The 22,880-nt window shown below is 44.2% G+C and overlaps 1 protein-coding gene across 1 annotated transcript; it reads right to left on the bottom strand.

The window, feature by feature from the left end:
* Positions 1–120: 120 nt before the first annotated feature.
* Positions 121–22,140, bottom strand: PIRT (phosphoinositide interacting regulator of transient receptor potential channels). Its single transcript, XM_083145532.1, has 2 exons — positions 21,910–22,140; positions 121–1,186 (listed from the first exon to the last, which is right to left on the bottom strand). The coding sequence occupies exons 1-2, from the start codon at positions 22,072–22,074 to the stop codon at positions 740–742; spliced, it is 612 nt and encodes a 203-aa protein (XP_083001658.1). The 5' UTR covers positions 22,075–22,140; the 3' UTR covers positions 121–739.
* Between the last annotated feature and the right edge of the window lie 740 nt (positions 22,141–22,880).

Here is a 22,880-nt window from a genome sequence, read left to right as displayed (position 1 = left end):
CCCCAAAAAAAAAAAACAGCAAAAAACTCTCAGTATTTTCCAAATAGCTCGCAGAATAAAATGGAAATATTAGTAATTATGAAAAGTTGTAAGAATATAAAAAACCTTGCTTATTATTTCACCAATATGTGAACACTTTCAGGGATAAATATATCTCTTTTATCAATAAGAAGTGCAAGTAACTGTAAAAATTAATCTTAATATAATTTGTCATGCAAATGGTCACATGCAATGGTCTGATCTGTCTAACTCTTATGCACTCCAATGTTATCATCCAGGCATCACTCAGGGACAATACAACTATATATAAGGGCCAAAGGTTATTTTAAATATGCAACATGTTTTAAGCTATGAGTTAAAAATGCAACATTATCTTTTTTTCTTTCGCAAAGGGCTCACAACAATTCTTTGTGGGCTAAAGGCATCAGTGTAGATCTGTGCTGTCCAACTTCTTATACACATTTGTCGTTTTCCTGTGATCAATGTCCTATATTTTGTGACTTCATATAATCTGGACTGTCTTATCTTGTTGCCTGTGAACCTTGGAAATATTGGAAACCATTTAAGTAAACCATCCAGGTTCTCCTCAACATTTTGAAGAACATTGGAGTAGATCAATAAAGACTCTGGCATGGATTATGTAAGCAATATTACTTTTGTGATACATTCCATATTGTTTATGCACTGATCCGATCATGTGAAGGCACTGATCATATCAACCTCCTTGTGCCTGAAGCATTTAGAAGTGAAAAAACAGCTGTCGTTGGTGGTTGAAGAGCCGCGAACTTGACCTATGTTTCCTCTTCTTTCTGATGATGGGGACCCAAACCAAACCAACAATCAAAACCATCAATCCTATTGAGAAAGCAACAGGTCCAAAGTTCTTAGAGACTGGTGCATTTGGCATATATACAAAGTACATTGTGGTCATTATAATCCCCAATAGAAACATTGATCCACCAATGGACATGATGATAATTGGCTTCTGATAAGTATCCCAGGCACTTCTGTGGACAGTGGTCCAAAGAGACTCACTTCTTGAGCTACTGTACAGTGTGCTTTCAGTCCTGCTTGTAACCAGCTCCTTGGATTCAGAAGAAGACCTCTCACCACTGCTGTACTCGCTAAGAACAATGTGCTCTGGTGACTTATTCATTGTGTCATTCTTCAGGTCACCAACTAATACCTGTAGAGGATAATAAGTAGAGTATTATATCTCTATATTCATATTGTGGCACGTTTGAACCCTTTAACATTCTAAACAGCCAAAAATTCAGTTGAATGCTTAAAAAAAATTATATTTGTTTTTAATTTTTTTAGCCACACTCACAGTGCTCACAATTGACCTTTGTTATTTTGGATACATTAATTTTAGATGCAAAGAGAAAGGTTTGTTTTAGAAACCAATCACAAACTATCTGTGTCACTCGCAACAAGCAAATATGGGGTCACTTACCCTAGGACCCCCTGTTACCCATAGCATGGCACAAGCAGTTATAAACTTTGAGCTTACAGGATTACAGAACTCTTTCTCTAAATATGTCGTTTCCATCTCTACATCCTTAAATTAGACCTTTAGTCTCCATGGGCCCTAGCAGAGCAGGGGCCCTGACATAATGCAGAGATTGGAGAAGTAGGCAGAAGCCTGGTGCCCATGCGCAAACAGGGGTTATTTTTAAGGGAGGATTTGAGACAGGAGCCTTGGGGCCATCGTTGTTCCTCCCAGGTGCCCAGAGGCAGAACTCTGGGAGGCAATGAAGTCACCTGCCGCTGGGCTCCTGCTCCCAAGGGGGCACTTCTCCTCCCCCTGGAAATTTAAATAAGTTATTTAAAAGCCAACTATATTGCTTCTGTGGCAGAGTTCTGAAATATATATGTGCTCTATTTCTATCTATCTTAACAGAAATATATATTTTATATAAGGTTATATAGGGTTGTATGTGGGGGGGGGGGCACCAATATATATCTTGCCTCCGGGCAACTGGAACGAACTTACGCCACTGCAGGTGCCTATCCTTCAGTGTGCATATACTGGGCTGATTCTGAGTTGGGAACATAACAAAAAGAACAAGAGCTGTAACTGCGATAAACTACAGGTGGAAAATGTGCAGAACATGGGCCTGATTCAGGCCTGTTTGCTAGGCTGCATATACTTGCATCATAACGAATAAGTCAGCGCCGCCTGCCACCCCGCTGAACGCCCCGCCCCCTGGATGTGTTACTAGAACACTGCCACTGATTGTTGAATACAGTGCGGATTAGGGATGCCAATCCCGGGGCATTTTTTCAATCCCGGAATTCGGGATTGAAAAATGCCCAATCCCCGGATTCCCGGGATCCCGGGATTGGCTTCCCTAATTAAAAAAAACCCGCCTCGGCCGCCCCGCATGTTTACTTACAGATGCGTGGAGCGGGTGGTCAAGACGGGGAGATGGAGCCAGGGTGGGAGGGACGACCTGGGTTGATGCAGCCCGGACTGGTCATCTGGTGGGCAGGTGAGCAGGCGAGCGGGCTGGTCCGCGGTCTTCTGCCTGGTCCGCTCAGCAGCAGTGCGGGTGGGCGGACTTGTCTTTTGGTGCCCGGCAGCCTGTGTGGCCTGCGCAGCGTGACCTCTGACGTTGTCACGCTGCGCAGAGTCGCGTTGCCCGGGACGGGAGAAGCCGGGCAGCTGCTGAGCACCAGCTCAGACGCTGCCCGGCATTAGACTGCGCATGCGCAGTCTAATCCCGAAATCCCGGGATTGGAAACTCCAATCCCAGGATTGGAATCCCGGCTTTTTGGGGGCCAAATCCCGGGATCCCGCCGATCCCGATCCCGATCCCGGGATTGGCCACCCTAGTGCGGATGCTGATGTCATGTGACGTCAGCCGCCCGCTCCGAGCAGGCAACACCACGCCTGCGTTCTCAGGGGAACGCTTAGTTTTTTTATGGGTATGCCCATAAAATGCTGGGTGTTCCCTTGCTTCAGCCCCCTGTCCGCCCTGTCCGCCTCCTTTGGAGCAAACGGCCTGACGAGTGTGAAACTCACTGAAGTCCTTTGCTCCCTGGGTTTGCCCATGCACATGAACGCACATGCTCAAACCCCCCACCATCGGACATGTGGCCGAATTTTACGCCCTAGGAGCGGGTCTGAATTCGAATCTAAATTTCAGTAAAAAAGCTGACAAACATTTGTGGGCTACATGCAAAAGCTGCCAGTATTTATTTACTATGCAAGCAAAAAAAGTTAAACTAACCCTTTGCATTGCAAAATGTTTTATTCTAAAAGCAGTTACACTTTTTTTTATTTGATTCACTCTTGATATCTTGTTGTACTTAGGCCCTTATTGTGGTTCATTCGCATTGGCAAATTCCTTCTCAAATGGACAAAACCATGTGCACTGCAGGTGGGGCAGATGTTACATGTGCAGAGAGAATTAGATTTGGGTGGGGTTTTACTTCAAAATTAGATCTTTATTGCAGTGTAAAAATAAAGCATTCAGTATTTTCCCTGCACAGAAACAAAGTAAATCACCCAAATGTAGCTCTCTCCGCACATGTTACATCTGCCCCAACTGCAGTGCACATGATTTTGTCCATTTGAGAAGGAATTTGCCTTTGCGAATGAACCAGAATAACCCCCATAATGCGCAAGACTTACAGAATGATATAAATAGCTCTTTCAATTAGCAGGGCTCTATCTATGCTATGTGACAATGGCTGGTGGGTCAGGGTCAGACTTATGAATTCTTCCGTCTGCAGCACGTAGAATCAGAGTTCATTGTTGGTCCTATTTCACCCTCCTGCAGCAAAATCAGGTGCATCGTCGCTTGCTGCAGCACAGCCTGAGCATTGCCATGTGGGAGCCCATCTGGCCCCTATTGCAGGTCTTGGCACGGGTCATTGGATATAGCTGATTAACTGTACACAGCAGAGGGTGCACCGCAGAGCTCCATTGGAAAATCAGCGGTAACACTTGGATCCTGCTCTGAACCACATAGGTGCTGATGTATATGCTGGTGCCTATTCAGGACACAAAAGCAGGCACCTCCGTTGCCTCTAGGAGTTTGGTCTATGCTTACTATTATTCTGCCTAAGTCCACAGGGGCTGCTAGTATTCGTTGTGCAATAAGCAAATACATATAACTAGGTAAAGCAGGCCCATTGCGGTCCCCATATTCTCAGTAGACAAACTTTTAGGCTACTGTATATTTCTGGGATTGAATTAAGAGGGGCTGCACATTTTTTTAATGTTTGTTTTACATAATTTATTTGACAATAAGTAACATATACTGTATGGCGTACTTCTTGTGATTCCTAGGCTGAAGTGTACAACTCCAATTTTAGTAAGTGCGGTAATGCAAACTCAATATTATATGTGGCGTGGGCACTATAGAAAGTTACAATGTTTTCTAAAGGCATACAATTCAAAGAAATAATACAAATGCACAAAAGATCAAGGGCCAGATTCTCTAAGCTTCAAAAGTGATAAAATGGAGAGTGATAAACAGCCAGCCAATCAGCTCCTACCTGCCATGTCACAGACTGTGTTTGAAAAATGTCAGGCACGTGCTGATTGGCTGTTTATCACTCTCCATTTTATCACTTTTGAAGCTTAGAGAATCTGGTCCCAAGACCCACATTCTAGTTTGTTCGCACAGGGGAGTGATGTTTAGCTGCATTGTGCGAGCGGGCACCGTGCATTGCTTATTTGCCGGCCCATTCACACCTAGCAGTGCTGGCGGGGGGAGTGGGGTGGCGGTGAGGGATAGCACCCATGGTAATGCCCAGCATTTCATGGGAGTCCCCATGAAAACACTGTGCTTTCCCATGCTAGTGTGCCGGTGATGCTGGTGCTTGGAGCGGGCAGCTGACGTCAGCATATGTCAGCTGACCGCCCGCTCCCCATACAGGGACCCGCAGATCTAAGACACCAAAGAGGTGTATTAGGTCTGTGAGCCCCCGCATGCAAGGCTGCAAATGGATGTTTATGCAAAAGTATTACAATTAAGTTGACCACATACTGTACAGTATAAATCTGCATATCAGTATTGGTCAACATTTTGCGTAATATTCTAAAAGATTCATAAGAGTTCCCAAATCACAGACAAAACATTTCTGAGGAGATTAAACGTTATAAAGTAACCGGAATGCAGCTTTTTGGGTCATCACCAAGAGAATGTGATTAACCCTGTGCTCTGAATCCTCTAGTGACTCATGCACTTAGCATAAAGGCTGGAGATATTCCAGAGAAAGCCTTACCACAGATACAGGACACAGGATTAACAGTCTATTTTTATGGTGCCAAGCTAGCTAAAACTTCCTAACAATGTACAAGCACAATTTTGTGATCTCGTCTCAGTAAACGAAAACTTGGAGATGCAACAAAAATGATGCGTACTGTCGCCAGATCAACCATGTAAATCCAGACTCCAAAACATAAACACGTTATGCATGTCTCCATTGCAATTAGCGGAATTGTTTCTCTGTGGTAGTCTGGGGTAAACTGTAGTTTGCCAGCTGTGGAAAATAATAAAGTTCCATTAGTACTTGCTTCTGGAAATCCATTAGGTGTCTACCACCTCAATACGTATAAACTGTTGCATGCAGTAGTGGATTTGCCACAAGGAAACCAAAATGGCTGCTTATGGCACTGTGGGTCACAGGGGCCCTGATAGTTGAATGGGTCCTGCAGACAAGACTGCATAAAGGGCATTTCTAAAGGACTGCAAGCTTGCCGAAATTGTCCGAGGTTAGCTGTCTGACTACTCCAGGCACGCTCTCAGTGATCAGATAGCTGTTGGGTGCCAGCTCCAGTGCACACCTGCCTTCAGTCCTGCAGTATTCTGTGTGAGAACTGTCAGGGTTTTGTCTGACCTGTTCTGGCTCTTGGTGCTGGAGCGAAGTGGAATTTTGGAGACTTTATGTGATTTTTGTGCATACAGTATATCGTAGATCCTCACAGGGGTGGTTCTGCTGGGCTGGCCTGGGGGGTCCCGTGTCCTGGACTTGTCTCAGAGTAGTGTTAGGGACTTGTCTGATTGAGGTAACCTGGATGTGGTGGACAAGCCGATAATAATGGTCATCATTATGCTAAGAACCTCTGAAATGCAATATAGCAATGATATTAATAGGTTTAGCATTTACATGTAGTGTGCACCTGCAATCTCCTCCTCCTGCTTGCTGCACCACAAGTCTCAGCAGGTAGCACCTCCCATGTCCAGGGTGTGCAGTCTCCCCTATATACTATATAATGTGTATGTATACACACTGGAAGTAATTAGAGAAGTCTTCCACCTTGATTAGCACCCCTCCCACCTGTCCTAGATTGTTTTTAAGTACCTTGGAGTCCTGCACTCAAGACTGCACACTCAGCTTGGCACTATAAGGGTAAGGGCGGGATGTATTAATATACATCGCCGCCCGGCCTCCGTGATGCCAGTGCATATGTACTAACATATGCGTCTGGCATCACGGTGCGGTGACGGAGGCCCCCCGCGATACCTGTACTGTGGTGTGCAGGGGGTCTCCATCACCTCCCAGCCACCTACTGCTTCCCTCACGCAGGGACAGCTCAGCGTGGCTGTCCCCGGCGCCTCCTCCTCCCCCTGCAGCCGGAAGGAGGTCCGGCTGCCTTGCTAGGGGGAGGAGGGGTTTACCTTCTGGGGTCCAGGAGGACCTGCAGGAAGGTAAGCTGGAGGGAGGGGGAGAGGGGGGGGGGGGGCGGCGAGGCAACGGGGTTGCGGCGGAGGCAGCGGGTGGCAAAAGAAAGCCCATAGGCTTCTACCGGGTATCCAAATTTGGCGATACCCTGCCCAGTGGTAATGGTGCGGCCGGGTTTTAGTACATATGAAAATGCAGTAAAATGGGGGTTTTACCGCATTTTCAGCTTAATACACCCCGCCCTGTATATATATATATATATATATATATATATATATATATATATATGCTGAGTGTTAGTCTGTGGGCTCTGTGTTTGGGGCGCAGGGCTCTTTGGGCTGCTGTGGCTGGGCTGTTCCATGGCATCATATCATACACTTTCCATCACCTCTTTAGTTTGTTTAGTATATACAGTATATAGCACCCTTCACACTTTATTATTACCTCTTACTTATGTCAGTCCTATCACATATAATTTTCCTTATATCCCTTATATTCCTTATATCCCTTTACTAATTTTACACCAATGTGATGCCATGGGGTGGTTCTGCTGGACTGGCCTGGGGGGTCCCGTGCCCTAGACCTGTCTCAGAGTAGTGTTAGGGACTTGTCCTATTGAGGTAACCTGGATGCGGTGGACAAGCTGATAATTATGGCCATCATTATGCTAAGAATCTCTGAAATGCAATACAGCAATGATATTGATAGGTTTAGCATTTATATTTAGTGTTCACCTGCAAACTCCTCCTCCTGCTTGCTTATCCGATTTATCCCATGTAAAAAATGGCACATCAAGTGTCAAATCGTTAGTGAGCTCTCCCGGGGAGCTCAGGGGAAATGTGGGCCTCTGGACAAGTCAGACTAGTACAAGGGGGGCTTTAGGAATTATGGAGAATGCACCAAATTGTGATTCTCCTGTACATTCAGTAGGAGAGTGATGAGCGAGTGCTGGAATGAGCAGGAGCAAATATAAACTCCTATGGAGGGTGAGACTGGGGACGCACCACACATGAGGTTGTAGGGCTAACAGGTTAGGGAGTTTAGCCAAATAGGTTTAAGGGAGTGGTTTAGGCTGGAGCTGAGGGCATTTTCAGTCAATTGTTAGATAGATTTTGCCTCTTTTTCCTGGATTTCACGCCCCCATCCTCAGGCATTCGGTCTCTCTTTATTTTTTTTATTTTCTTTTGCCTGTTGGGGTTTGTCAACCTACATGTGGTGGGAAAGAATAGCAGTCTGTTGGCCACTTAGCTGTCTCGCTGGCTCTATTATGGTGTATTTGGGGGAGAGTTGGAGCCTCAACAGTTTCATTGGCAAATGGCCAATTGGGGAATTAAAGGCGATATTGTGGACATGGGATCAGCTTTAATGCTGTGTACACAAGGTGCAATATGATTGCTAGCGATATATTGCTAGCAATATATTGCCAGCAATCATATTGCTCAGTGTCTCCTTTTCATCAGCGATCAGCGGGCAGCGGCACGGGGCTGGGGAGATCAATGCTGATCTCCCCGGCGCTGACCTCCGTGAAGGGAGGAGGGAGCAGCGGCACGGGGCTGGGGAGATCAATGCTGATCTCCTCGGCTCTGACCTCCGTGAAGGGAGGAGGGAGGGAGCAGCGGCACTGGGCTGGGGAGATCAATGCTGATCTCCCCGGCGCTGACCTCCGTGAAGGGAGGAGGGAGGGAGCAGCGGCACTGGGCTGCGCTGACCTCCCGGCACAGTGATTGCCGGGGAAAGCCGCTGGTCGCAGGAGCATGCTCCAGCGACCAGCGACCAGCAGGGAAAGCACACGGGAGCGCGCAGCGACCATATTGCCAGCGATTTTACCTAATATTGCTCCCGTGTGTACACACCATTAGATGTAATATTGCTGATAGACTGGCCGTTCTTTTTTTTCTGCCACCATATTTATTTAAAGTGTTCTAAAATAAATACCGTTGACCAATTTTAATGGCATTTCAGTTGTCTGTCAATTTTTTCTAGATAAGTTAAAATGTACTTATTAGCAACTAAGTTCAGTGTGTGGGTTTACACTCAATTTTTTCTAGATAAGTTAAAATGTACTTATTAGCAACTAAGTTCAGTGTGTGGGTTTACACTCAGTCTCACATCTATGGAAATAAAGTTCATGAGTTAAAAAATGTCCCCAATGAAAAGTATAGGATGAACCCTGGTTTATACCATCTCAGGGTAGGTGTGAAATAGTAATTTTGCATGGAATAGCTCTTGTGAAACACAAAATACTTCCCTCAGTGTATTAACCTGCCCATACTGTCAATCTTCTCATGTAAATAATGTTATTCTGCAATAGAAAACTCTTTATTCCAATTGGTTGCAAAACTCCCTTTTGTGATTGTCTTTTGTAAGTGAGAAACCCAGGCGAGAGAGAGAGAGAGGTAGCAGTGATTGTCTTGTCTTACAGGAATTGCTGCACTTAGCTTGTGTTGAAAGTGTCTACTCTGTGGTGAAAAGCAGTGTAGTTTAAGTGGGTAATCATCTACCTACTGGTAAATTATTCAGAAGCTATACAATTGTAAACTTTGTACACACTCTTTTTATCTCATTCGCATTTGACTGTAGAGGTTTGTTCTGCATTGTGTTTTCTGTAGAGTTTCAGTCTGGCTACAATCAAAGAGAGTGTCGCTTGCTAGATGCATGTACAGAATCGTCAGGCAGAAAGGTCTGAAAGGTTTTAAATGGAAGGAGCATGGTGGTGGAAATACTGTATCTGATGGAAAGATAGGTGGACAGATTTGTTCAAGTTAGATATTGCCTTATTAAGCTGTGTGCACATGGGGTGATATTAAGCAGATATCGCTGGCAATATGGTCACTGAGAGACCATATTGCCAGTGATTTGTATGTGCAGTGGGTGATAAATCGCCGGGTGCGTGCTCCTGTGTTCAGCCCCTAATGGTCTCTGGTCGGAGGAGTATGCTCCTGCGACCAGCTATTTCCCACTGCGGCTCCCCCAGCAGAGTCTCCTTTTCATCAGCGACCATCTCTGTGCATTGGAGCATGCATACACAAATTTGAGCAACTATGGACAATTAAGAGTTGTATACATCTCAGTCACAACTACATCTGTAGCTCAGTGGGTATAACTGGTGGCAACTTGCCAGCTGTGAAGCCACATACATGGGACAACTCTGAATACAGGAAGATAGTCACATTTACTACTAGTATGCAAAGCAAAACTGAGTTTGGTTTCTGTTTTGATTTTGAGCTGGACCAATTTTGGGAATATGGAGAAAGGCATACTGGTTGATGTCTGGTGGACAGATCTGTTACATGTTGGATTGGCGCATGTGTATGGACCGGGATCAACAGAGATAGTTCGCTTGGGAATCTAATTCTGTTACTATAGTTAGCAACCAGACTAAGACAACACCACAACACAGGAAGGAACCTTTGTGACACATGGTGAGTGTGACTGTCCCCTAGCAGACCTTCCCTTGTGTAGCCCTGGCAAGTCTGGTGCATGTGGGCGCTAGAGACAGGCATTTCCAGAGGTGTGTGGGCCAGCATCTATATGAATGAAGGGTGTGTGCCATCACCAAACCTGGTAGGGCCCTGAATCCCATACTTCTGGTATAAGTAACTGCAACATTAGTAACTGTGTGTATGTATATTATTTTTATTGATAACAGAATAAGCGTAAAACAGTTGTAGTCCTGTTGTGTGCCTAGTTTGCCTATAGTAAGCTACAACTTGATTATATAGAACATTTGAAAGTTCCACTTATTTGCTACCAAGCTCATCACCCTTGTAGACAACAGGGTAAGGCTGCAGTTACACATAGCGGTGCATTGGGTTCTGTTGTACACTGGCTTCTATGTGGTTGGCCACACATTAGTGGTGTGGCCACAACCGTTGGGTCTTGCCGCACTGTGCTACACATGAAATGAGGTTGGCGGATCCTGTTCTGCAGGATCCAGCCACACAGCTACAACGCTGAACGTGATCTGCTGCGCTGTGATTTGTTTATGCAGCCTAAGAAAGTTTTTCAATCTCCCGCCACTATTCCAGACAGGGGAAATAGCGGCGGGGCCCTATTCAATGCTGTCTTTCCGACAGCTTTGAACAGGGATCTCGGCAGAACATGCCCAACATTACAAGCAGTCGGGCACGTTCTGTCGAGAACGGCCGGGAATTGTTGAGCTCCCAGCCGCAGCTCGAAGATTTCCGATGGCATCTCGCAACCTTTGCCCCTCTTTGGCGTTCGGCAGGCGGGACACTGAATCCCGCCTGCCGATTGAATAGGGCCCCGTCGCTATTTCCCCTGTCGGGAATAGCGGCGGGAGATTGAAAAACCTGCTTAGGCTGCATCCACACATCACGGCACAGCAGGTCACGTTCAGCAATGTATCTGTGTGGCTGGATCCTGCAGAACAGGATCCGCCCAACCTCATTTCATGTGTAACACAGTGCGGCAAGACCCAAAGCTTCTAAAAATCCAATGAAATGATGTTGCCCAACCATTTAGATTATGTTTATCAATTTCTGGGATGCAACAGAGAAATAATAGACATATTTATTGGTCATTTAGAAGCTTCAGTAAATTTACCTCTACAGCTCTAAAGAGGAAAATGGACAAATGGTAAGCAGCATAGCTGTATAATAGATGTATTTTTGCCATACAATGTAATTAACCATATCTGTACTCAAATAACATTCCAGAGAAAAGCATCCTATTATGTGCGGATGTGTATGCCAAATGGTATGTGTCCACCTACAATTGATTTATTAATAGTAGTTATATAATAGTATGTCCTAGAGGTGTCAGCATAATGAAGTATCCTTTAAAGTGCATCTATCATTTACATACATCTGAGAAATCAATACTACGGCCCGAATGTTCAACCTGTCAGTACATAAGGGACTCATTTATTTATTAACACCTGTTTATATAGCGCACACCTATGGAAATCACTGAGGAAACTGTGACATTGTGTACAACTGTATTTCCAAAGTGGGTTTGTTCTTACAGTGTAGTGTACACACTATGCGATAAAAGCAGACCATATTCATGATATTGTTCACAATATTATCCTGCATATCGTTCATTGTGTAGGAACGATAACGATGCACACTCCAGTGGGTCATTATCGACCCCCTTTCACATCTGTACATGCCTGGGTGCATATCAGGGAGTACCAATTATAAAGATAAAGATACATTTTTCATAAAACAAGTTGGTCAGTGGTAAAGCAAACAAATTATCTTTATCGTTTAAAATTGTTCAGTGTGTAGTGTATGCACTATAGCCAAGGTTGCCTACCCTCCCAGATTGGCCAGGAGGGTCCCGGATATTTTCATGAAACTGTGTTCCTTCCATGATTTTGCATCATTTAATAGATACATTTACAGTAGGTCCACAGCAGACACTGTCATCGAAGATGCAGCAATGCTCTGTTTAGGGAGGTGCCCAGCTGCTATTATGCACCTATGGTACAAGACAGCAGCAACTGCTTTTTAACCTCAAACAGATTCATTTCTTCATATGAAAGAAGCCAATTAGTGGATGTGAGAGATACAGATGATGTGCTCAGCTAGACAATTATCTCGCACAGGATATGTGTGCATGTGATAAGTACTGGACAACCTCTGATGATACCAACTTCCTTCCCGCACTCGGAGTCTGACCGGAGCAGGAGAAAAACAAAGTGCTTGTAATTAGTTTTAACATTTAAATGAAATATAAACTCCTAGGAACCTCTCTGAATTGAGCAGCCTGTGGAAATGAGGATCACAAATTACTCATTTTGATTTACTTCCCTGCAGGACATTGCTTTGAAATTCATCCAGATTGGCTTTAGATTTTAGTCCCTTGTAAGGAGCAGGATAGCTGGCAGTTTTTATAGCCAACACATTAGTTCATTTGAGTTTAATGCTGCATTGCTTTATTATTAAATGTTAGACAATTGCTGCTTTGACTTTCCAGAGCACTGAGGCTGCTCTGGGCAATGTTTTCCCTGTGATTTCTGTAATATAGACCTAATGAAACATTCAAGTTTGCCTATTGGATGCCAACATGGGTGTTAAAGGTATCAAAATTTAGAATCTGAAGTCTACATGTTTTTTTTTTGGACTGTGAAACATACCACAGAGCTAAAGGAAAAATGGCAGCATGGAGCATCCACCAGGGCTAAAGGAAAGCCCACATACACTATTGTGGGGTGTATTGAATGCTTCCGACGAGGGGGTTAAATGGCGAGCATCGCCAAAAACAAGTGATTCTCACCATTTTACCCTATTTAACGTGCTGGGAAATAGGGTTCAACCTATTCAATGCGCCGGCTGCTCACCCTATTCAACGCGCCGGGGAAATCCTCACTGTCAGAGGGAGGGAAACAAGTTAGTTATAATTGGGCAGATGCATTAAGCCTTAACAAGAGATAAATGCCAGGTTGATAAAGAGAGATAAACGTCCAGCCAATCACCTGCTAACAGCCATGTTACAGGCTGTGTTTGAAAAAAGTCAGTTAGGAGGTGATTAGCTGGACGTTCATCTCTCCCCCTTGCATTTATCTCTTGTTAAGGCTTAATATATCTGCCCCAATGTTTTTAGGCTCAAAAAATTAATTAGCTTATTGGTGACTAGCACAACTCCCACTTGCCTACTATCCCAGCTTGGATGGGAAGCTCCCAAGAATGGGTCATCTCCTGCCCCCGCCCCCCATAATAGTCAAGTCTCCCAATATCCCCTGCACAACCTGGATCTGGCTGCTAAATAGTGTCATCTTAAGGCCCCCTTACATCGAGTCGATTTGGTCCGATTTTGGCCGATCACAATGGATCGCATGTGTTCCTGCCGCGGGGAAGGTCCCGGCGGCTTGCACTCTGTCCGGTGTCCATACACTGCTGCGAGACGTCACAGGCAGTATATGGGCACCTCTAGCCACACCCCTGGCTGTATAATGCCAGTAATATCTGCATTATATATCGGTGTAGCAATTCTACAATAATGTGTGATAGCCACCATGCCCTTGTACTGCCCCCTCACCTTCACCCCATCCACTTTGTTGACTTGTTATCCCCAGCACCCCACCCCCCGGGTGAGCAGACAGGTGGTCGGCAAGTATGACACAAATTAAGGAGTTGTTTTCCACCATTTTAAAAGCCCTTAATTTTATGTACTGGAATTGGCCACAACTCAAATGATGTCACCTTCTGAGTGATGTCATGCTCACACCTGGTGGGAGGTTTATAAAAGCTAGGAGATAGATAAAGTGGATAGAGATAAAAGGGGTATATTGTAAAATTAATATAAAATCAAGTATAAACCTAAAGTCCCACTCCAAATCGAATATCAGTAAAACATCATTACTTTTACATAGACAAATATAAAATCCCCTCATCTACTAAAATTTGAATTGAAAATTGAACCCATATCAGACCAAAAAATTGAACTACAAATCCCAAAAATAATAGTCTAATAGCTACAGTATTCCCTCTATTCCCTTTTAAAAGTAGAGCTGACGAATGCTATGCAACTCTTCCAAGCAACGGGCCTCCAGTGTCTCTCTCAGAATACCACGATGTGTAGCCACTGATTTAATCAAGCTGATGAATATCACTGGATCTGTTCGTGCGCTGGGAATGTGTACACAGTTGATGTGCCTCCGGTGTACGTCAGGGCTGCAGGCTTTTTTTTATTATTAATTTTGCACATCCTCCAATTAGAATTCCGTACAATTGCAGGTGCAGCTGCCATAGTGTCTGTCTGTGAATTAGGCCAGATATTGATAATACTGTAAATGAACATGTGCCTTTGAAATGGATATCCTAAACTGATCTCTAGTCAATCAAACCACATTAAAATTGATTTTGAAATTGTGTTTTATAATGATATCATGGTAGATTTCTCTTTCTCTTCGCTTTAGCAGAACCTAATGATAGTATTGAAGGGGTAACCCTCCTGCAGGCTGGGGCAGGTCCAGTTACACATCAGGTGTTAGGGCTTGTCCTATAGAAATGGAGTCTAAAGGCACCCATACACTAGTGGGATTTGGGCCTTTCTCACCCAATTCCGATGAATTGACATGACACATGACAAGTGTCAAATTAAATGGGTTTTACCTCCAGGACCACACATCGTATCGGAGCCAGAGATCACCATGACTGCCACAAAGATGTATTGGATCCAGCAGCCATGACTGGGATGCATATGATATATCGTATGCAATATACAGCTTATTTTTTGTGTGATTCTGCCGCCCGGGAAGCTGCCATGTTATTCAAGGGAAATAGGATACAACTAGTGTTTGGGAGCCTTTAGCCTTAGGGTTTGTTTAAGGCTGGACCAGCATTTTCTGCTTGTGTATTTCCAGCCTCCCGCCCCGTTTTGTTGCTTTATTCTTATTTATGGTTTATGTTAATTATCACTGAGGCAGGCACAGGGCAATCCTCAGCCATTAAGAGGTTTACTAACATCTCCCTCCCAATCACATGACTGATATCCATTGACACTAGTCAACACCTCCAAGCAATTGTATTGTGTGAGTTTTATCACACCTCCAACTGACAGGAAAGCTCCAGGTGGAGAAAAAAGAATTATTGTGTGATAAACAGGGAGTTCTGTAGGCTGATTTTCTAGCATCTTTAATTGCAGTAATTTAAGAAGAATATTCATTTTATACATTCATTTTATGTTTTCAGATAATTTTATAAGAGACACATGTTATGTTTTTCATTTTGTTTATACTTAATATCGTACTTGCTGCTAACTTTAAAGTACTCTGCTCTCTGGGAGAAGCATGGAGAGGAGATGCAGCTGGACTATTTGGAGGATGGGGCAGGGAACAACGTCATTATTTTTTCATTATTACCAGTATTTTATATAGAGCACACATATTTGCAGCGCTTTACAGATAATTTTATCAGTTTCTGCCACAGTGGAGGTTACAATCTATATTCCCGTACCACATGTACACACACAGACATTCTAGGGTTAATTCTATTGAGAGCCAATTAACCTACCAGTATATTTTTGGATTGTGGGAGGAAACCGGAGTACCCGGAGGAAAGCAGGGAGGACCGCAAGCGGGGAGAATATTCAAACTCTGCACACTTAGGGTCATGGTGGGAATCAAACCCATGACCTCAGCGCTGTGAGGCAGTAATGGTAACCATTACACTGTCCAGCCTGCCCCATGTGTAGGCATTTGCATTATTTCTCTTGGAGTAGGATGCGCGAGGTCATTCTACTCATCCAATGTTGCAGAAGACTACCTGAAAAATTGGAACTCTCTAGCAGCTTCTGGGAGAGTACACATGTAGAATTACTATACAGGCCACTCCCACATAGTAATGGTCTGGGGGAGGTGGTCATATAGAGGTGAGTGATAAGCAGTAGCAGTGCTAGCACAAGTAACAGAAGTATATAAATAATTAACTAATCTGCATCACAGCCCTTAGGACTAGCAAAGTGACTCAATACAAATCCAGGCACATTTTGCATTTTTGCAGCATATACATTTGTAACTATGAATGCATTAGCATATAATTATGAATCAGGCACTCTGTAAACTAGATTGTCCACAGAGACATAATTTACTACAAAAGAGCAATACCTTGACCTTTTGGCTCATTTGTGAACCACAAACCTGTAATACCTTTCCATTTGCACAGATATTATTCATATGTGTCTTCAACCTCCTTATCCCTAAAACAGTTGTTTTCAAAAACAGAGATGCAAAAGTAAATGGTGGAAACAGTACAAACGTCAAATCTAACTGGTGTCTACTTCCATACAGGGATCACTATTATTTCATTTAATCTTTGATCTTTTTGTCTGATTCTTGGCTGAAATGGATCATCAAAATGAGATGACACCAGGGGCGGACTGGCCCACCGGGAAACCGGGCCATATCCCGTTGGGCCGGTCCAGATTTGGCCGCTTTTCCCCCCTGGCCGGGCCGTCAATTTCCCCCCTGGGCCTGGCTGTGCAGCCCACAGTAAATATGACCAGTTTGAAGATGGCCGCGGCCGCCCGCTGGTCGCTCTTGGTCCCGTGACTGCTTCAGCATGGCGGTGAATGGTGCGGTGAGTGTGGCACCGAAGCCGGGTGCTCGCGGCGGTAGCACCTCCCACCCCCTGGGTTCAGATACTGCATCAATACGGATTATTGAATTCAACCTTTGGACACATTTCAGCTGCTGCACATGTGTGGCTTTCCTGCTGTGCATGTGGAAAGTGTTAATAGCTGCAATGTGCTTGGGTTTGCATCAAAGGGACAGAAAAGGTCAACATGCACCAGGTCTACATTGACAAAGCGTTGACTCCAGAAAAATGCTGACATGGGAAATTTTAACACATTAAAAGGTTGACATGAGTTTTTCATATTTTTTTGGTGTCAGTGTCAACCCCTGAACATGTGGACTCCAAATGAGTGTACCGCGAACCTTCTTTGCTAGCCATCTTTTGGGCCTGGTGCCTCACTCTGCTACTGTTGTGCTCGGTGGCACAAGTAGAAAAAAATGTCTTAGTTGGACTGTGTGGACCGAAGGCACGTATTGAAAAATGGGCGACGCCCAGGTGTGGTAAGGGGCATGGCCATATGATGCGAGGGGGAGAGGCTACATGACAAAAGGGGCATAAACAAATTTACAGCCCCTTAACCTGTTAATTATTTAACCTCCCTAACTGTTGAGTTTTGGGGACTATATTGCATTACCCAGGACTTCTGAGAAAATGGACCCTCTTCCTATACATACACACAAACGTACATATACCAGTACACGCACCACCGTGTTACGTTACATTAGACACAGCCCCCCTTCCCCATATATATAACACCCAGTACATGTCACCAGTGGATGGCATGCCCATGATCAGAAGACCGCTGGTAAGTATACTTACCCACTCCCCCACAGCACCATTGGACATTATACACAGCCACCCCACACCCTCATATAACATCCAGTACACACAGCACTACAGTACATTATACACAGCCCCCCATATTACACCCAGCACATTATACACAGCCCATCTCCCCCATTTAACATCCAGTACACAGAGCACTTTAGCATATTATACACAGCACCCCCCACCCCCATATTACACTTAGTAACACATTACACACAGCCCCCCTCCCCTAAGTACACAGAGCACTTTAGCACATTATACACAGCACACCACCATCAAAACATTACACACAGTAACACATTATACAGAGCCCCCCTCCCCCAAGTACACAGAGCACTATAGCACATTATACACAGCACCCCCTATCCCCATATTACACGAAGTAGTACCACATTATGTACATCCCCCTCAATCAGTACATACAGCACTCACCCAACATTGTTTCTTCTTCCTGGCTTGTGAATACAGCAGGCCACAGAGCAGTGTGGTCTGGGGAGACAGCATACTGCAGGCAGAGGAGCAGGGAGAGCAGGGCTATGAGCGGAGCGCTCTCAGTGTAGTGGGTGGGTCCAGCCTCAGGTAAGTACTGGCTGCCCGCTCTCTGTTCTACCGGATGTTCCCCTGAAAGCGTGCACTGCACAGAGCCGGCCACCGTGGGTTGTGGGTAGTGGTGGCCGGCTCTCACGTCTTCCCTGCATACCCCGCCCCCGACATTTACAGATGCCAGCATGCACAGTGAGCGCTTCCGGGTCATTTGTTATGGCGGTATGGGGTACCTGCACAATATGTTTTAGCGGTACACTGTACCACCCCGTACTGCCACACTTGCATCACTGGCTGTGCTTGCCACATTTCATGTCTGTGTGAATTAAATAGTTTTTTTTTTAAATCAGGAAAAAAAATCATGTTGACCATTTTATATGTTGACCAATGCCATGTCGACCTTGTGCATGTTGACCTTTTGGTGTCAACATATTGATTGTCGACCTACAAACTGCTGACCTCTCATACGGATACCAAGGCATTTTGGGGCCTCAGGAGCCCCCTGGAGAGAGATCCAAAATACCAGCCTTATATAAAACTGTGAGGATGGCTGATGAGAGGGCCTATCTCCAGTGTGTCTTTGGACAGACATACTGAAAAACAGGGATAATTCCAGGGACAAATCCTCAAATTACAGATCTATTAATAGAAATGATGGATAAATTGCAATGATGCAACAGTAACTTATAGATCATTTTATTGGTAAGCCTGGCTGTACTGACATATAGAAAGGGTAAAGGCTTCATACACTAGTATGATTTGGGCCTTTTTCATCTAATTCTGACACATCGGGCCGAGAAATTGCATAAAAAGTGTAAAAAATGCACAAATGATCGGAGCTGTGGATTGCACGGAATGCACTATAGATTGTCGGATCAGGCAGCATCCAGCAGACTTAGCTGGGATCACATACAGTACATTGTATGCAAAAGGCTCTGCATACCAAGTTCTACTGCCCACGAAGTTGCCAAGCGGTAAAGGGAGAAGTCGCAGAAGTATATGGACACATTAAGATAAGATCATTCACCCTGATTTATATTGTAAAGGTAGAATCTGTATGACTAGTGATTTTCTAGTATTGGACATATCACCACTACCTTAGTAACTAATGAGCAATATGCTTTCATCAGTCCATTAGAAGGAAAGCAAATAATGAATTGGTAAATTAGATAGATTATTCCATATTATTTACACTTTGTGCTGTTACAGTATCACTGCTATACAGTGCTTCACCAATCCAGGCAACCCCACTCTCCCAGGGATCATGTTTTCAGGATTTACTTCTGTGGAACAGGTGAGATACTTACTGACCTAGCCAAGTACACAGCGTTGACTGTGCATGTTTATATAAACCCTGAAAACGTGATCTGCTGGGAGTTCCTGAGGACAGCAATTGGGAAACACTGCTGTAATCCAAATTGATCGTAAAATGTGCAAGCATTTGGGTATAAGCCACGATCATCAGACTGGTATGCTGGGGCTCCAGCTTTCAGCAGACTGTCCTATTTAATTTTATAGCACACATTTTTTTCTCAAAGAGTTTACAAATCACATAGTTCTGCTAAAAGCTTTATGTTCATATTTCAAAAATCTTCATCTACATATTGTGTGTGTGTCTGTGTGTATGTGTATCTCAGTGTATGCATTTCATCTAATGCCCCTGCCCAGGGATGTAAATAGAATTTTCTGGGCACCATAGTGGGTTCAGCGGAACCATTCTGCAAATATATATATTTTTTTATACATTTACGACTGATGTTTTATTTCTGCCCAATAGATCAGTGATAGGCAACAAAATACACTTCAGTGGCCACAATGGGCGGTTCAATAACCTTTAAATGGGACATATACTGTATTATCCTTAATTTCAGTTATAAGATAAAACAATACTGGAAGAATCTGGAAGCTGCATGTGAGGGTTCAGAGAGCCTCCTGCTACCCCTGGGCAGCCCAGCACTATTGCTGCAGTAAGTGGTCACTTTTACACATACAGGGAAAAGGTACTGGTTGTCTTCCCCCCTGATAAACAGACTACAGGAGTAAATGCAGCAAGAGATATAATAAAGTACAGGGGCCTACACACGTAGAGGTTTCAGCCCATTTCCTGAGCGATTTTACGTAATTTAACTACATTGCTCAGAAAATGGCCCTACATCGCTGTGTGTGAAATCGCTCAGAAGAGACTGCACATCACCCACAGCATTTTTGTAGTGGGCTATGAGCGATGGGCAATGAGCGATATAACAAGCCAATATTTAAATATCCATCCTTTTTTTATTCCCTGAAATTACCCATGCTACATCGCTCAGCACAATCGCTGGTGCACATCGCTGACACTTTCTGAGCGATCTAGAGTCCGGGAAGCTCACAGGGGAATCACCCTGCTAAATCACCCATTGCTGGCACACATCACTACATATATAGGGCCCATTTGACACTTGATATTTTGCTATTTAAACAATAACATGTACATGCAATTCATCACTCAGATCTTTTCTCAGTAACTAAAAAAAGAAACCAAAGATGATGCGAAAACTGTCACTGTTCCTCCCCTAATAACAATGAAAGAAAAGATGAAATCAGTGGAATCCCCTCTGCGCACTTTATCCATGGAGCTTTCACCAATGATTGGGCTCACGTAAGAATACTTCTTCATGTTACATGCACCTGGAGAAAGTTACATAGACCATTTAGGCTGACCCTAGACATGGTTAGCTTACTATGTTGCAGATCACTGCAGATATTTGTGCATGCTGAATGCACAAATGCTCAATGAAACTGGAATGCATCTTCCACTTCCGCCTTCTGCCTCCTGTACTGTATGCTAGCCATGATGCCCAAAACTGTGCAGTCATAGTAAATGTGCCACAATCTACGAGCGAAAGTAATCACCAGGGAAATATAGGGGGAGGGTATTTACAGCTGCGCAGTGCTATGGGTGGGGGCGAACAGTCTGATTGCACCCCCTGGAATTGCCTTCGATGTGAGTTGGGTGCATGGGCGGTGGAACTCAAAACCTTCAGACATCAGTGTCATGTCAATGACACCACCTGTACCCACTGTAGTATGCCCCTGCCCCTCCCATCCCCTCCCCTATCTTGCCTAGGAGTATAACATTAGAAACATGCAGTTATGTTTCTCCTTCATAATAATAATAATAATAATAATAATAATAATAATAATAATGGTACAATCATTATTTAGCAGTGATTTTTTAATCTACAGCAGCTCAAACTGAGCTGGAACGGAGAGAGAACATACAGTATATAATGTGTAATATTTTGGTAAGTGCCGGGATTCCCTTTGCTGATAGCCTACCCACAGTTCATCAGTCTGGTGCAAGGCAGAATAACATAAACAAATGTTTAATTATTATTTGTATTCCTCTCAGAAACAATTACATTATTTTTTTCCTAATAGTTTCCAACTTTTTCTAAGCTTAGGACCCCAGTTTGTTACCTTGCCCGGGGATCACAGAAAAGCCCCAGTAGAGACTGCTCCTTATGTGACAATAAGGGGACCCCAAACAAAGACTATAGTGAACTTATTATTCCCCTTTCCACGGTTATACTGCCTAACTTGCTACCCGAGCAGTGTCTGTATTCCTACCCTATTTTTTAAATGTTAATTTCACAACCTGCCTCTTTAACTCTTTCTTACCTTAAGAGCTGTTGCTGTTTGGCTATGTAACATATCAAATCCCATTTAATGTTGTCTCACACCATATCCAGAGATATTGTTTCCACTGATGCTTGTTATATTGTTAAACATCTCAGCATGTTACACCCATCTGATACAGTACGCTTCGCCCCTTATGCAGAAGTTTGGTGAAGCTCGGAGTAGCGGTACTTACATCGTCACAAGGGTCGGTCCTCTCATACGTAAAAAACAGAAGTTTCCCGATCATGGACCAGGGAAGTCCACGGTCTGAAGAATCTTTACTTTCCTGCCCATATATCCCTGTTACATTGTCACAGCTGCTCTGTCCATCCTCTTGTGCTGATGATATCGCCAGCATAATGTGCTGCTAATGGATTAACTCCTTCCTCACTTTGCTCATTGGTTGGATAGTCAAATGCTTCAGTAGAATAATATGGTGTAATGCAAATTGACTTTCCAGCTGTCGTGACAAGGAAAACCCATTACTTTTTATAGCAATTGTCAGGGTTCCTGTATAAATAGCAGGCAGGTTGATTGCAGAATTACTGTGGCACAGGTTGGTAGCAGAATTTTGATCCATCAAGAAGTTTAGGCTTGTCTAATGAACTCATGCCAAATGGATATTAGGATTGGTGGGGAGAGGGAGGAGATACACAGACGTCTCAGGGGACGCTGCTCTGATCTCTCTCCCACATTGATGCAGGTGAACAATTACAGTATCAGGGAGGGGGAAAACTAAAGTGTGTTAAATTTGTATCTTCACACAGTGTGATCAGAATCCCTGGTCTTCTTCTCTATCCAACAGCCATTAGCCAGTTTTACTTACATGCCAATCTGAACAATGGGGCAAATTCTGTGTGACTCGGTAAGTTGCAGCGGTACTTGTGTAGTATCACGGCGCCCATCGCATCGCAGACCATAAGGCATGCGATGCGATATCGCGCGATGTTCCCCAATGTCATACAATTTTAAAATTGTATGGCATTGTATATGGCATACAATGCCATACAATGCGATGGGATGTGATTATAACTTGTATAAGCACCCTAATGGGTGCTTACAATGTTAAATGCACCCCCATGCCACCCCCACTATGAACGTGAACCCGAAGCGCGGCGAGCGGCGGCAGTACGCGTCCTCCGACCTTTTCATACCCCCACTATC

This window comes from Crinia signifera, chromosome 6, assembly GCF_055691185.1.
Source record: "Crinia signifera chromosome 6, ASM5569118v1, whole genome shotgun sequence".
In the NCBI taxonomy this organism is placed as follows: Eukaryota; Metazoa; Chordata; class Amphibia; order Anura; family Myobatrachidae; genus Crinia; species Crinia signifera.
This window is presented reverse-complemented; position numbering and strand designations above follow the sequence as displayed.